Genomic DNA, 17,453 nt, shown 5'->3' on the forward strand with positions numbered 1-17,453 from the left:
AATGAAGATCCTGTAGATTTCGGCAGGAACGGGAGCTGATCCCAACCACATTTAGGAGTGGGTCCCAGCTGATTTGTCTGGAAGGATCCCCCCACCCACCAAGATCTCGCATGCAGTCTTTGGCTCTTCAGGACTTTGCAAACCACCTCTCCCTGTACACACACAGAGGCTGGCACAACTGGGTGTTTCTCACAGATTGGAGCCTCACACACTGCTGCAAGATACATGGTTCAACAGCGAGACCACCACCGTGCCGCAACGCGCATTCGGCACTTGCAACGAGCGTGGCTTTACATAGCTTGATCATCTTAAAACCGGAACCCAAGCAGCAAAGAAGATCGATCTCAAGATTTGTGCACCCCACATCCCTCACCACCAGCTTTACTTCAGCCAATCTCTCCATGCTGAAGAGCTCCAGCTGTCACCGAAGCACGTCGGGCTGACACCCTGCCCAGCATGGTGCCAGCATCCTCCTGCACTAAACAACGCTGTCCTTCCCACCAAACTTCCCACACTTCCGAGAAGTGTCATGGGTGAGAAAAACAGTCTTGTCATCTCTGACTGGAACAAACCCAGGTGGCAATGCGGAAAGGTGTTTGGACATAGCCCACAGACATCTTGTGACCCAGTAAGGACCATGAGGCCCAGTGCAAGCGAGCCGCTCTCCTCACCCTCACCTCCCTGCAGCTCGCTCGCGTCTGGTCCTGCAAGGGCTGAGCACAAGGTGTAAAAGTGACACAAGGGCACTCCATAGTAGTGATGAAGATGAATGTGTAACCCACGGAAAATGAACACGTAGGGCACAACTTTCCACTGTGGTTTGCATTCATTGTCTTTGTGCACTGACATATTAACACGATTTGTTTTGTTTTGGCAGATTTCAAAACTACAGATTTCTCTAATCTGTCTGCATCTCTCCCTTGTATATTTGTGAAATTGTTTTTTCTTCTGTTATTGCTGCAGCTTTAGCCTGACTGTTGCTATAGAATAGGCGGCTTTCTCCAGCAAAGCGCTCCCTACCCAGAGTGTCTTGGAAATCCAGGCACATGAGGCTGGTAAAGCGGGAGAGCTGGAAATGTCTACCAAGACATGAAGGAAAGAGGCAAAAATCTGGTTCAAAGGAGCATCCTGGGTCTGCACCATGCCACAAGACAAATGCTGCAAACGATCACAAAGACATAGTACGGCTCTTCTGCTCTTTATATGGGGGTTGGTTAGCAGGAATCTCCTGCAACAACCTTTGGGGGCATAAAGCAAAGAGATCGGAGGACAATACATCTCAAATACAAGCAGTGCAATGCCATGAGACTCGCAAGTAAAGTCTTCCTTTCTAATAGGAATGCAAACTCTCAAACTTCCGGGGAAAAACTGCTATTAACAGAATTAGGGAGAAATTTTCATTATGGACAAGTTATTTCATAGCTGCTCACTTCAAGATGCTATGGATCTTTCTGTTTGTAGGGGCAAGGGTAAAGAAATTGTCTCTTGTAGCTACCTCTGAAGCCTCAGGCTTACGCTCAGAGGTGATACTTGGCTTGATGGTGCACCTGCCTTACCAAATATGGCAAGGCTTAGCTCCCCTCCACGCATTTGGAGAAGTCATGTTATCCACAATTTAACAACCCCGCTGGACACAGACTTTGATGCAAGAAAGAAAATGTTCCCATTGGCTTTGCTGTTACGAACCAGGACCAGCTCTGACACCAGACATCTGCACAGGCTGTTGCAGACAGTGATACTGGTGTTCATTTTCTTTAGAGGTTTGAGGAAACGGCAACGAAAGCGGGTGTTACAGGCAGCTTTCACTGCTAGCTTTCATTAGCCCTGGGTCAGCCTAGACCTCACTACCACATGTAGAAGAAGCCAGTCTGCCATACAGAGGTATTGCACCCTAATGGTTTTTCCTCTTAGAGATTTTTCGTTAGATTTAAGGACAGTCTAGTTGCATAAAAATTGCTTCCAGAAATAATAGCTGTAATAATAATGATACACATGTATATTGTGGTTGCAGGCAAAAGCTATCACCATCTAGGAAATCATTCTTTTAACAGCCACAGAACTCCATGATAGCTGGTCATCCCTGCCCCACCTGCAGAATAAAATAATGATACCTTTACTACAGGTCCGTTCAAACCATGCAATTACACACTGTGACAGATACACAACTTTCTATAAATTTGGTAATCAAAACCCTGCAGGAACATTCATAATCAAATGAAACCATTTTTCTGTAATGATCTTTGCTGTTCAGGTCAGTTGCTCAGCAGTGAAGGTGGTTGCTTGTGCTATGGTGAGATTTAACTCCCTCGGCAAAGCACAGGCAAGGCTACCATCACTTACAAAGCCAGAAGCTGCAGCAGCAGTCCGTTACTGCCGTGAAGCCAGAAATACGGTGCTGTGAGACCAAAAGCCTGAGGAAACAAAAAATACGGTCCCAGAGCCAGCAGTGATTTACAACGTGAGAAGCGCAGCATGGCTAAGAGTGCTACGTGAACACGACTCGTGGTTTGACATGTGTCCATGACTATGAAGCTGTGGAAAGTCATCATCTCTGTAGTCATAATATTACCTAGGCTGAGTAAACCTGTTTGAACAACCTCCCTCTCCAAATCTTACCTAGGATTTTTGCACAAACACAATCCAGCCAGGAACTCTGATTTCCTCCCTCCTTCCCCTTGAGGCTGTAGCTAGACTACGGGCTAAACCACAGAGGTGTCCACGATTAGCTCAGCACTTGACCAGGTATCACACAGAACTTGGGTGTGCAGCTACCTTCTCAAACCATTCTTTCACAGCATTTCAACGTGTTTTCTCATCAACGTTTTACACTCTATGCCTGATCAAAATCAAAGTATGGATTTCAGTTAATCAGGCATCAATGCATTGTTACTCTTAGAAAATGATGAGATATAATGGCAAAGGGCTCTGAACAACACAGCTCTGGTGTTACATACACGCATGGCTATAAACAAGCACTGGAAACCTCACCATAGCATATTTCACGCGGCGTACCTTGTTGCATACCATCCAGAGTTTCATCCACTTTGGAGAAGGTTCGGTTAAATATCTAAACTTGATGGCTCTTCTTGAAGGCAGTCCTCCCTCAAACCTTTTGATGTTTGCTCATGGCTAGTTGAAGCTCGCTTGTATAAAAAATGGATGCCTGCATGACTGTATTTTCCATTAGCTGCTTTGATGGCACCAGTTTTTAAGTGTCACCTTTTATTAAAAATTGAAATCGGTTTCCCTAATAACAAGTAAAAGTTAAAAACCCAGCAAGGCCTTATAGGAGGTAAAGCCTGACTGAAAGCCACCTCCACAGTTTCTGCAGGAAAAGGTGTCAAAAGCAACAACAAAAAAAACCCAGCAAGGGGCCAGGGCTAACAAGAGAGTGTCTCTCTCCTTTCAGGCTTTAAAAGAGAACACATTTCAGTTTTTTTTAAATAGCCAGTCATCCCCCACGTCAATATGGAAGGGGACCTGCTGCCTCTTGCTCTAGCTGGGGGTGCTTCCCAATTATTGACCCTCTCTAAGAAGATAAAACGGTTGCCTCACGAATAAAGCAGTTGTCTGATGTTTGGCAGGGCCACCACTGTGCCGCCGGATCGTCTGACCTCATCGAAAAATGTTACATCCAGCAGGTGGGAGGATCCAGAAAGGGAAAGGCAAGGAGGCTGCCAGGGGTTTACCTCTACAGGTTTGCCTCGGTTTATCATGTGACAGCCCATCTGCAGAAAGGCTTTTTGGTGGAAACATCCACAGAACCTCATCTGTGGGGAAATCACAGAATCACAGAATGTTAGGGGTTGGAAGGGACCTCTGTGGGTCATCTAGTCCAACCCTTCTGCGAAGCAAGGTCACTCAGAGCAGGCTGCACAGGACCTTGTCCAGGCGGGTCTTGGATATCTCCAGAGAAGGAGACTCCACAACCTCCCTGGGCAACCTGTTCCAGTGCTCCATCACCCTCAGAGTGAAGAAGTTCTTCCTCATGTTCAGCTGGAACTTCCTCTGCTTCAGTTTGTGCCCGTTGCCCCTTGTCCTGTCTCTGAGCACCACTGAAAAGAGTTTGCAACGTGGCCCTGGAATTGCTTTGTTACACTGAGCCAGGGAAACCATCTACATTCTGGGAACAGCTACAGGTAAAGCAAATCCCTCCTGGTCTAGGGGAGTACGGGTCTAACCAACCCCAGCTAGCCATCAGGACACACTTCACCCCAATTTCTAATTTCTATTGCTTTATAGCATGGCACCATCCTTTCTTCCCCAAATGCCTATATGCAATTCTTCATCCTTTCAGCACCCATCTCACAACAATGTTCTCAAAGCTTCTTCTTAACAGTTGTACACATCACCATCATAGCACCCATTTTCAGCATGAAAATCCCGACCCCTGGCTTCTCCCTGTCACCATCTTCTACTATTTCAACAGTTCAGCGTAATTTTAGGGCCCTTGCTGCTTCCATGGGAACAGGGGATACCGGAGTGACTTTGCGGAGAGCTGCACAAGCCAAAGCGGGTGCTGGGTGCAGGAAGCTTGTCACACTGCCTTCCTTCCCTTCCAGCCCCAGAACGACACAAACCCTGACAACCTCAAGAGGCAAAGGCTGTGTCAGCCCTGCCTGTTACAGGCAGTGTGATTGATTTTGGCACTTGGGTTTACCAGCCCACGAGCACGTGTGGAGTCAGTGGGAGGACCCACCGCCCGAGTCAGAGTCCCATGCAGCAGTACATCAATTAAACAAACATGTCAATTATCAGCGTCTGATAGGGATACGGGACACTGGGAGATAATCCTGGCTGTTTGCTGCATCGAAAGATCTCTGAAGCACGGAAGCCAGCCAAATTCCTCCGCCAGCCCAGGCAGCCTTGCACCGTTCTCTGATGCTGCTGCACATGTGCCGTCCCTCGCCCCTCGTCTCCTGCAAACTGCCCCTCACAGCTGAGTCTTCCAGCCAGTGCTGGACCTTCATTTGTCTCACCTGTCCTTGTCTGTGAGATGCTCAAAGCAAAGAATATGTTTCCTTTGGCGAAGGTTTTGGTTTAAATTTATTTAAAGATTCTTTGAAACAAGTCTAAAAATTCACACAGACATAAACATTTCTGACTCCAGGTAAATGAAGAATAATTAAATTGCTTTTTCAGCTAAAAGTCTACCCTCCTTTTGCACCACAAAGCCCCACATCAGCCTCACTCCACCAGGGCAGAGAAGCCAATGCCTGAACACTGATGCCAAAAAGCAGCGAGCCAGGGCTACCCCTTGGGAAAAGATCAGGGACCCTCTGGCCTGGAGAAACACCCGGGGAGACGTGGCCCTGATGGGCCTGAGCAGGCAGAAGCGTCTGAGCTCCTGGGCTGGGGGCTCAGCCCATGGCAGGTCTTTTGAGACACGTTTTGCAATAAAACAAGTGACAGCTGGAGCCATGGTTGCTGCCTTGAGCTTCTTGAGAAACAGATTTTTTGAATAATGTTTTAAAAAATCCCTATTTTATGTACATCCATACATACATATGCATTTACAATAACTTTCTGACAGAAATAATAAACACCCTGGATAATAATTTCTGATGAGCATTTCTGTAACTTAGCTGCCTGAGTCTGCAAAACAGGGCTGAGAGGGAGCTTGCCTGTGAAAGCTCTTGATACTCTCTACTTTTGATCACAGTGGAAATAATCTAGCAGCAGATTTTTCGAGGAGAAATACATCATTTCTTCTTCTGGGTGTCAAAAGGCCACAAGCTAATGAAAAAGAATGAAAAGGATACCATTAATATCTACCGCTTCTGCAACGCTTTTCATCCAAGGATCTCAAAGCAAGGGGTGACGGATAGCCATTATTAACCCCACTTTACAGGGGAAATAACAAAGTCGTAGCAAGGTTAAGTAACTTGCCCAAATCTACGCAGCAAGTCAGTGGCAAGACACAGGAAAAAAAATAAAGCCCTCCACCCCTGAGTGGATTTGTGAAGAGTTTGTCAAAGCTCCTTCAAACCAGCAAGCAGGAAGAGACTGCTGGGATGGTCCAGACTGCAGTTTCGGGTGCTCAGGACAGGTCTCACGGAGGAGTCGGGCAACTGCTTCAGACCTGGACACCATCGCTGTAAATGGCTGCAGGCAGGTGAAACAAATGCCACCTTCACCGCGTTTAATCGCGTTTGTTTGCCTGTCCCTAGCCATGCAGCAGAGGCATTCCACAGCGAATGGGTGGCTGAAGCCGAAGCAGAAGTGGTAAATCACGTAGACTCCGTGGTTTCTGTGAGTAAACCTTTCCTTCGGTTTCTGACTAATGCCCCACGGATTTCAACTGAAATGTATTTCGAACTAGCAGCTTTTAACAAGGTGACAGGCTTCTGACGTGCAAGCTGTATCGTTTCCTTCTGCAGAAGCTGCAGGAGGGAAGGGCCAGTGCCAGGCACCCCTCGGGGGGGACCCCTTCAGTGCCGGGGGCCTCCTCTGCTCCCTGTCAGCGGATCACTGGCCACATCGATTCCACAGGATGGCGAACCTCATCCCTGGCCTGCACCATCCTCACAAACTTCGGTGGTCAGGTTTTGAACGAGTTTAACTCTGACTGCCTTGCATGGTTTTCCTTGGTAGTATTTTACTCTAGCTGCTTCTCTAATGAAGTTCCTTTTCATTCATGGTAACGCACTGAAGCGCTGATTTTCAGCGAGGAATGGTGTCACCATTTTGCCACTAATGAAGAAGAAGAAGAAGAAAAAAATTCTTTCAATCAATCAGGGTCTATTTAACACATTAGCAATTTTCCTTCATTTTTCTGTCATCCTGCATTAACAGCTGTGGGGTCAAATCCAGCCCTGGTGTAATTCCAAAGGAGTAACACTAGGAATGAGCTTCACCCATTATCTCTAATGTTGCTAAAAAGGTCTCAATAATAGATTTTTTTAAGTTCTTGATTCTGAATACTAATCAAGTCCTTTAAAAAGAGCACTTGAGTGGGATGCTACTAAAACAAATATGCTCTGATATTTTACAGCACATCTTTCTGTTCTGTTGTTCATTTGTGTGCAAATAAATGAGTTTCGGGAAGCCACTTTCTGCCACGAGGTTTGCTCTCGAGCAGCACATGGGGGTCATCCATCCCCTACCTATATATGTTCTCCATGCAGCCTCCCACAGCAGCCCAAGAGCCAGCCCATAGGACATCCAGCCACACGTAAGGATGTCCCAGCCAAGGGTTCTTTACAGACCAGTTTCCCCCCAGCTCTCCGGAGGCCAGTCCTCAGCACGCTTCCCGCCACAGCTCACCAGCAGCACCCTGTGACTCGCACACCCAGAAACTTCAGCTCAGCAGCTCTCGGCCATCTCCATCCCATGTCGCAGTGGGCACCAAGTACCTCCACAGAGACACCACAGTACAGGAACAAAGTAAATGCAGCACCATGTCATACCTCCTGCCTTTTGCCCCTCAGATATATGCTTTGCATTACTCCTGTGGTGCATCGGCCATGGCCAGTGCTCCACACATGCTCTCTCGCTGGGAGGCTCTGGGGCAGCATCACCACCCCAACCTCTCCTTTCTACCACTGGTTTCCCATTTACCACCCTCTCTGCTGGCGTCAGACCCCTCTTTCCCTTCTGCTTTGGGCTGAGGGTGCAGGAGAGCAGCATGGTTCCCCAGGAGCCTGCCTGGCCCTTTGCACCCAGCACATGGTCCCTGCAATCACCCTGGGGGCAAGCAGGTGGGCACCTAAAGCCATTTTGATCCAGGGAGGAATCAAACCACGCTTGAGCATGCCAGTGGCTCAACTTCACACCGGAGTCCCCAAGGTGAGAGTCGCCACCGGACTCAAACCATGGGAGCAGTAACCCCTCCCCACAAGTCCCTGCCCGCAGCCCACCGGGCGCACTGGTCTTCCCAATGGCCAGGGCACCTGGTGACACTAAGCAAAATGAGGCCCTGGTCCCTCCAGCCAGCACAGTCCCAGGACGCGTTCCCCCAGGGGTTACCCTGGCTGGCTGGTGAGTGCAAAGCACGACCATCACGGCTGAGAGCTGAGTCTTGCTTTGAGTCGGGGATTAGCGCAGGAATGCACAGGGGGAGTTCTGCCTGCCTTTCAGGGGGAACACTGAAAGCGACGGGGCTTTGCCTCCTGTGAGCGTCTGAATGTCACTAGCGCCGGAGGCTGCCGCGAAAATGAGCGGGGTTATAGCTTGGTCTTCAGAAAGCAGCGACTCTGGAGGGACTTCAGGCCTCTCTGAGGGAGGTCAGGCAGATGTGGATGTCTCAAACGGATGCTGTTTGGACACTGATAATATTCACATGGGCCAGGGGCTGCTTCCATGGCTTTTCTCATATCCCTGGACATACGCTAGTTTGGTCCAGCTCACACTTTCCCCAGCTTTTTCTAGTGAAAAAGGTATTTCAAACCCGGGATACTACTAGTGCTGTCTGGAAAAGACACAATCTGACCTCCAGAATCCCTAAAATAAACAAGAGGAGTGAAAATGTCACATGCTGCTATTCTATCATCTGTACTCCCCCCTGGCTTGTAACAGCAAAAACTCCAGGAGGAAGTTCTTCTCCCAGGCCAGGGCAGGCTCTCGCCCCACCAAACATTGCTAAACCCTTAGATACCTCTTCGGTCACAAGAGAAACAAGAAGGGCAAGATGAGTAAGAGGAGCTCTTCCTTTGGGAGCTCACATCCTGCTCTTTCCACTCTTTAGAGCATCACCCAGCAGGGTTAATACAGCAAACCCCGAACAGTTCAGGTGTTCAGATAATCCTCCGACTGGCAAGGGATTACATTCATGGGAGGCACTCCCACAGCTGTTTCATTTATTTGCTGTGAGTTCTTACGGTCTAACAACACCCAAAACAGTGCTAGCACATCGGTATATATTCTCTTGAAGCCTGATGCCTAGGGGAAAACCTGCACGCTAAATTGCATCCACGGCACGCCCTTGGCTCATAATCACCCACCGTCTCTCCACAGGCAAACCACACGTCCCCAAGCAGGCGGTCAAGCGGGGCCACACCGCGCACAGCACCAAGACCCCCACACCTCCTCCCCACAACTCTGCAGGGGCGGCCGGTGTTGGGGACCCCACTGTGCCCCCATTTGCGTCCAGCAGGACCCTGCCCTTCACCCCATCCCCGCCATCCCCTGCAGTAAGGCTGGCGTCTCACTGAGAACTGCGTATGACCTGGTGGGAGCCATCGGTGGGCCCCGGGACGGGCTCCCTTCCCCGGCCACGTTGCCCATCTGCCAGCTGTCCCCCTCCCCATGGCCACACGCGGTCTCGCCCTCCCGTGGATGAGAAGCTGGGGAGCGGCAGGCAGGAAAGGGGTTAAATCACGGCGGTTCTTCAACACAGCACAGCAAGGAAGCTCAGAAGACAGCCATTTCTCTCCTCTCACAGTTACCAACGCTCCTGGCTAAAAGTTGCGAGTTACAGAGTTATGCTCTCACTTCTGAAACCTGATTGTTATGGTTTGGTGGGGAAAGGGGGGAGGCAGCGTAAGTAATCAATATTCTTTTGCAGCATCACCAGGCAGGAGTACACTGCAAAGCACAAGCTAATACATACATCTAGTGAACAGCAACCCTGTATTTTATTTAAGGTCTGTTGGGTATATCAGGGAAGAAGATGAAAGATCGTGTTATTCTGAAGGAGTGGTTTCCTTGGGAAAGTATATCCAGACATTTAATCCCAGGAATATTTATAGTTAGCATAACTCAAATGGTGTTGTGCATGCAGTTGGTTAGTCTAAAGTGGAGCGTCATGCAGCTTGCATTAGTGTTGGCAAAGGCACTTTACGGAGAAACAGACTTTATGCTTACAGTTATCCCAGCCCAATATGGAGTGTCTCTGACTAGCAGAGAGGAACTGATGCCTGCCATAAGGAAGCCCAGCACTGTTACAGGGATGCCTAATGCCAGCTGCAACAAAGCAAACAGCAGCGGGAAACGGCAGCCACAACAAGTGTGGGATTCCTCCTCCTGGCCGGTTTTGGGATCCCCCTTGGCTTTCTTCTGCTTCTTCTTCTTCATCGCAGACTCCTGCGTCTTGCTCGGGTCGGTGCTTTTCTCCGCTTCGGGTGCCTTCCCTGTCTGGCTTTGGTTATTCAGGGACGTGCTGTGCTGGGGTTTCTTCTCCTCCTCCTTTCCCATGCCGATGAACTTTAGGTTTTCACGTGCGTGTGTGTGCGCACACGCTGGTGGGGGCGTGAGGCTTTTGGCCCCCCAAAGCTTCGCTTTGTGCTGGCTGAGTTGTTCCTGGTATTTGAATCAAGGAGGCTGAACAAATATGGAAAACATTTGGAGCAGATTGTCAGAGCTCCGAAATGCCACATATAGCCCAGAGAAGAGGGGGATTCAAGGGGGGTAGCGAACTGCCAATGTGCAGGCGCTGGTTCAGCGCGGGGGCTGGCTGTGCACACACGGCTGAGTGCGTGTGCCGCCACGGCTGCATAGGTGTGAGTGCACACGTGCATGCGTGCTCGTGGAGGAGCTGGACAGGCACACAGCGTGCGGAAAGCCTGCACTGTCAGCGGGTGAGCAGGAGGGAGATCTGTCTCGCCAGGGAGCCGGGAGCGACCGAGTGCTTGTGCCTGCGCGCGCATGGAGCAGGCAGGTAGGAGCTCATCATGCCGTGGCTCCCCTGGGGATTACTGGCACGCAGAGCACGACTCGGTGAACCCACGCAGCGCCAGGCACACAGCGGGCACATTTCGCAGGCCAGCTGAATCAGATTAAATAGGTGCTTTTCAGTGGGAGGGAGCCGACTATGTGTATGGGAAGTAGGAAATTAACACAAATAAAAATTCAAATTAATATCCTCAGAAGCCAAAAGGAATTCTGCCTCTTCCCAACAGTTGCAAAAGCACAGCTGGGCATGGTTTATGATGAGACAGACGGGGATCAGTGTTGGGGACTGGGGGTTCTCTGCAGGTACTGGTAGCGCATGGAGGTTAGCATCTGCTGAGCGAGTTTCCAGGGCTGCAAGGTGTCCATACCAGGAAGATTGTTTATGTTACCCAAACGAGAGAGGGACGTCTTATTGTGGACATGTGGTCACTGAACTTTGTCCATACGTTGGCTCACACCGGTGCCTGGGGACAGCACACCAACAGAAGTGTTTTGTTTTATTTCCTGGAATGCTCTAAAATAGTTCTGCAGCTGAATCCAGTGCTGGGAGCACTGGAAGAGCCTCTTGGATGCTGGTGGGGGTCCTCGGGGTCTCGCCCACAGAGGTGCCAGCAAGACTGGGGTGTGCTGAGTTAGACAGCGAGTACGAGGTCTGTGAACGGGAGGGAGAAAGAAGAGGTGGGTGGTGAGTAGTCCCGTGCCGGAGGCGATGCCGGCAGCCGTGCATCCAGCCGGGCCGCCGTGCTCATGTCCTTGCAAGGGAAGACCGTGGGAAGTGGGAGGCTGCCATGATGCCTGTGCTTAGCTCACGCCAGAGGAATTACTCACAAGCTTAGGGGTAAGCAGGTGCTTAAACGCTTTGCTGGCCTGGGGCCTGAGTGCGTACAGCCTGATGTATTGCCCTCCCATGAGCCAGGAGCTGGGTCGGGGCCAGCGGAGCACCGCAGCCCCTCCTCCGTGCGTGCAGCTCCGTGTCCCCACTGTCACAGGAACGCCGTGAGGGCACGTGGGCTTGTGCTGCTGCTCCACCACCATCAATGGGAGCAGCATGAATGGGCCAGCCAGCTCTGTCCCCACCATTTGGCTATGCATTTTTTCAATTTTCCTTCCCATAGAGGAGTCAATCCGAGCAAACGACAGGAGCAAAGCGTTGGGAGGAGCGGGGCAAGTGGGAAGAAGTCAGATGTTGGGGAAATCCCCAGCAAAGCTGCCTTTGAATGTTGCAGAGCGGTTCAGGAGTGAATAACCAAAATGTTGAAGTACTCGGAGAGGATCTTATTCATGCTGAGATAGCATCAAGGAAATCTTTCCTTTGACATACTGGCAATGCCTTCTGAGAAATTACTCTATTCCCAGCTCTTTATGGCATTTAACAGCAATGAACTGTGTCTTCTGTATGAATAAATTATGATGTCACTTTGTTTTATGAGTTAAGCAATATCTTCTTTGGTTATTTATGTTACTGAACATATGACAGAAAACTAGAAACAAAGTGATTTTAGATGCCTTCTGCACACATAACTCTCGTGCTACATCCAGAGAGCAAGATTAAGATATATTGTTCAAAAAAGTAAAAGGAAAAGAAACTAGAGGTGAAATAACCTGAAGAAATCCTCTTCCCTCGTCATGTTGCTTACTGCACTGTGTTTTCATAGCATCTCATCAAGATGTTCTGCCACCATCATTCTCTTTTTCAAACATCCTATGACAGTTTGCACTCACTGGTGCACCTTGTCTCTTGATCTCAAAGCCACGTACAATTATATTTAATCACAGCTTTGGGAGGGACGAGGTGCTAAAGGATCATCACCAAGGTCAGACAGGGAAGCAGTGGCAAAGCTGGGAACATGTTTTACTGATGCTCAGTTGAACATCCACCCTAATAATAAGTATTAGAATTAAATGAAGTTAAATCTTCTTTTCCTTTATGCCCATCCATTTCTCTAGTTCTATACTACAGATCTTTACTGTGTTTTTTCCCCACAGGAAATTCCCTGGGTTTAGCACCTGCATCTGTGCTGGCAGACAGATTTATGATTGTTGTCTTCTAAAAGGGGCCCAAATCCAACTGCTTTATTCATGCCGACAGTCATATTGGTTTCAAGGGGAGTAACTGCCTGAGGAGGATGAACAGGATTTAACACAAAGTCAATAAACTGAACAAGCACTTACCTTACAGCCAATAACAGCCTTTGCTTATCTCCTGGCCCAAGAATGTCTCTTAAAACAGGTGCCTAAATATCATTCTGCACAGCAAGTATCTCAAAAATGAAGCCACACTCTATGGGCAGCAGGCTGAATATCTCCTATGAGGTACAGGTGGGAAATCCACTTGGGTCCCAGCCTCCTGCATCCCCTTTGAAAATTCAGGTTGTATGGCTGGCATCCAGAGTCCTTCAGGCAGGGTAAGTCTAGGCCAGTTCAGGGGACGCCTTCTGTACAGCGACCAAAAGATTTGAATATGAAACTATGAAATGTAGTGTCCTGGTTTTGGCTGGGACAGAGTTCATTTCCCTCCCAGTAGCTGCTGTGTTTTGGCTTTAGTACAAGGAGAACGTCAATAACACTGATGTTTTCAGTTGTTGCTACGAAATCAGGGACTTTTTTCCAGCTTCTCATATTCAGCTGATGAGCAGGCGTGCAGGAGCTGGGAGGGAGCACAGCCAGACATATATCCAAGCTGGCCAGTGGAAATATTCCATAGCATGGGCGTCATGCTCAGTTTAGGATAGGGGGCTGGCCAGTGGGCAGGAAGCTATCGGCTCTTCTCATTTCCATGAGTTCGAAACCTGTCCTGGCCAGGAGTTCAAACTTTTCTGGGAGTTTGGTCTTTTGGGGGGGGGAGGTTTGTGAAATTCACAAAATTCACGAGTCTGGCATTCCACAATTGCTGCTTGGGGACTGACATGTGAATTGTTCATCGTGGTGAGAAAATTATATTGTATATAGTTTGTTTTGCATATTCATTATTATTTTTAGTAGTATTAGCATTTCCTTTGTTGCCTTATTAAACTGTCTTTGTCTCAACACACGAGTTTTCCCTTTTGTCCGTTTCTCCTCCCCATCCTACTGGGGTGGAAGGGGAGGGGTGAGCGAGCGGCTGTCTGGTGCTTAGTTGCTGGCTGCCAGGTTACACTACAATTTGTGGTCAGTTTAGACAGGCATTCATCTTCTCACAGCTGTTGGGTCCAGGGTAGCTGCACTGCTCAGAGCACTTGTTTTTTCCAAGGAAACCAAAAGACATTGGTTGCCATCTGCCCTGGTAATGCTCAGGCAGGAAGCCCCTCCTAGGCTGGGTACAATGAGCCTACACTGGGAGGCACCTGCACCCACCTTCTGCTTTGCTGCTCCTGCTGTTTGCACAGTTATTTGAGTAACAAAGAGATCGGACGACAGCTTTTACCAGGACACCTTTGGGACTTCGATGGATGCTAATCAGTTGCTAATAAAGATGGTCACTTGTAATTAAAAATATATATATATCTATTGCATATTTAAAATAATATACACCACATCTAATCTCTGCAGCAATACACTGTTACACAGATAAAAAAATTACAGGTCAAATACACTGAAATAATTGGGGACAGGAACATTGTCTTGAAATGATTGAACAGTGTGTACAAGAGGGAAAAAGGTTCTTTTACTGTGGCTAGTTTTCCCTGCAAAGTCAAAAATGCATATCTTACACGCTGGGAAGTTTAATGGGGACGGATGCAGGACTGATGTTCCATAATTATTATCTGAACCAGATTGTATTTTCTGATTTCACTTGGCATGAACAATCCAGTGTAAAACAGCTGTGAAAGAATTCACAGCACTGGTGAGCAATGAGAAATTAAAATAATTACTTTTTTACAGATCGAAAGATTAAACACAGACACTGAAATAACACTAAATTTTCTCGAGTAATACATCTTCCGGATGTCACTTGGATTTTCTCGGCAACATAAGAATAATCATTACCCTTTTATGCCTAAAGGCCCTGATTAAGTATGTTCTTAAATTAAGCACATGCTTGAATACCCTTCCTGGATGAGGATGTTTTCTGATTCGAGCCCAGTTACCATCTCTCCTGTGGCACGCAGTTGTAATTTCATGTCCTTTACGCAAAATGAGTCATGTTGCACAGCTTTTCCACAGCCAGATACTGTCCTCTGTAAAACACTGCCTGCTCTTGTTCCTCCCTTTGCCAAAAGGCAGCGCAAACCGGGTGACGATGACAAGAAGTCAAACAGTACACACAACGTCAGATGTAGAAATGGCAAGGTTTGGGCTGCAGCTTTGCGATGACACAGTCTTTCCTATTTCTTCTCCTGCCCGCAAGGACACACAGCATCGCATGGGGCTCCAGAAACCTCAGATTTTTCTCCACCGCAATTTTTACACGGGAAATAAAGTGGTTTTGACGTGATTGAACCCACACAGACACACAGACGTACACTCCCACATACTCACATTTGTACAGATACTTCTTCAAGGTATCAGCAGCCCGGCCAAGTGCCAGTCGCAGGGTTGCAGCAAACAAATCCAGAGCAGCAGAATTAGCAAGGAACAAAGGCTTGGACAGGGCTCTCCACATTGCCCCTAGGACAGTGGGCATTTGGCTCCCTTTGCCTCAAGAGCAGCTCCACGAAAGGCTGCCCAGGGACCACCTCGGAGATGCCACCCCCAGGGAGATGGCTGGGGTCAGGAGGGAGCCAAATATGCCGCAGTCAGCCAAAGGCTCACCCACCACCAAGTCAACCTGGGCCATGGTGAAGCCGAGACCCTGACTTATCCTTGCTCCTTTTCTCCCTGCTCCCCTTGCCCCGTAGCAAGCCATGGTCTTCAGAGCTGGACTGAGCAGTGCCAATGCTCAGTAGCCGATGTCAAGTAGCCCACGTTCAGCACACTGGCAACCTGCTAAACAGCAGAGGGTTCCCACATTAAAATAAATGACGAAAGATTCTCCCTGAAAGCAGAGGCTGAAGTCAGCCGCTGTGACTTCAGAAGACTGATGCCCATTGACAGCGATAATAATAATATCTAGCTCTTGAAAGCGCAATTACATAAAAGACAAGGCCAATTAGAAATAGGTCTGACACATGCAATTCAGGCTGGCTTCTGACACGGCCATTTTTAAAGCTCAGGTCATCTGGAGGTGAGGCTTGTTTTCAACACACTGTTTCGAGGCCAGTTCACATTGTTTTGTGTGTCTGTAGGCTCTGTCGCGAGCACTGCTCTGGGCCAGACGACCTCCAGAGGAACCGTCCAACCCATGTTATTCTTTGTGTGTGCTCCATGTGCCGTTTTGGCATTACTAGGGGTAAGACCAAGGTGTGAAGCACTTCAGTTTAGCTGGTTGGAGTGACAGACATGGAAGGGAGTAGAACAAGAGTTGTTTTGTGTCAAGTTACTCCACATTGTGTATTTAACAACGTGCCTTACTCCCTCCAGCCATCGCATGTGACCATGAGGTGTATCTGTGCATACTAAAGAAATCAGGTCTTCTTTCAGATTAGAAGAAAACTGTCTTTCAGCCTCCACAATGACTGCACTACCCCAATTTAAAATCCTAAATGTTTGCTTTTGCTCAGGCTCCCTGAGGTGCCCTGTGCCTGGAGCTCCTCTCCTCCAGCTGTGGCTCCCTGAATCCAGACAGTGGCCCAGGCATTTACGGGGGTCTCCTGCAGAAAACTTTCTTAAAAGTATATTTGAAGAGGATATTGCCCATCAAAATATGCTAATGAGATGCTGTGGCTGTTAGACTTGCTCATCAGGTGTTAATTATTACTTGGTCAAACAGAGGCAAATCCTCTTACTCGTGTTCTTCTTGCTGAGGATAATGATTAGGTCTGTTCCATGTGCATGCTCATGGGAACGCATAAGTATGCACACATCCACGCACGCACGCACGCGCAGGGCTAAAGCTGCTGCCTCAGGCAACACACAGGAGTCTCAGGAAACCTGCCCACGGCTTTACGCTGGGACACAGGCACCGTGGGCACCAGAGGGAAGGGCAAGGAGTGCAGGTCTCACTTTTCATTAATGAGAGGGGTAAAATAAAGGAGCTTGATCCTGCAAGAGGAAGAATGAAGCCTCTGCAGCAGCACCACTTGCAGCCGTGTCCATCACTCACACCCCAACATGAATCAATCAATTAATAATTATTTTACTGGTCCCATAACACAAATTGTTTTCATTTAAAGGCACAGGTCTCACCATTTCCAAGTGAAGGGGCAATGCTCGGGGGTCCAAGTGGCATGTGCTGCCTGCCACGGGTATTGCCTGTGCCCGTGTCTCTGGCTCAGCAGCTGATGAGGCTGAATTAGCCCAAAACTCTCCCTCTAAAGAAAAACCCACCCGCCCCTCTGGGTTTTTCTCCTGGAGTGGGAATCCACGCTGTGGCAGTATGGTGGCAGCCCCACTGGGGCCACAGCCAATGCAGCTGGCAGCGGCATCACCCTCACCGGCTGGCGATCTCCATTTTACCTTGGAGAAACTGCAGTTGCCTCTCCGTTTTCCCAGCAGGCAGCCCCTCACCAGCACCTGCAGCTCAGGGAGGGTAAGCAAGTAGAGGGGAAGCCCAGCTAAGGGCTTTGGGCATAGGACTTCTCCTTCCCCTCTACTTTGCCCTAGTGAGGCCTCATCTGCAGTACTGCGTCCAGTTCTGGGCTCCCCAGTTCAAGAAAGATGAAGAGCTACTGGAGAGAGTCCAGCGGAGGGCTACGAGGATGGTGAGGGGACTGGAGCATCTCTCCTGCGAGGAAAGGCTGAGGAGCTGGGCTTGTTCAGCCTGAAGAAGAGAAGGCTGAGAGAGGACCTTATAAATGCCTACAAATGTCTTGAGGGTGGGAGTC

The 17,453-nt window shown here is 48.8% G+C and overlaps 1 protein-coding gene across 1 annotated transcript in view; it reads right to left on the minus strand.

Annotated features, from left to right (window-relative positions):
- The window catches only part of SSPN (sarcospan), a 23,117-nt gene extending 12,857 nt beyond the window's left edge, over positions 1–10,260 (minus strand). The window contains exon 1 of the mRNA XM_009940982.2: positions 9,805–10,260. Coding sequence (XP_009939284.2) covers positions 9,805–10,134 — 330 coding nt within the window. The 5' untranslated portion in view covers positions 10,135–10,260. The remainder of the gene's footprint in view (positions 1–9,804) is intronic.
- Positions 10,261–17,453: the final 7,193 nt, after the last annotated feature.

Source organism: Opisthocomus hoazin, chromosome 1 (assembly GCF_030867145.1).
Source record: "Opisthocomus hoazin isolate bOpiHoa1 chromosome 1, bOpiHoa1.hap1, whole genome shotgun sequence".
Lineage (NCBI taxonomy): Eukaryota > Metazoa > Chordata > Aves > Opisthocomiformes > Opisthocomidae > Opisthocomus > Opisthocomus hoazin.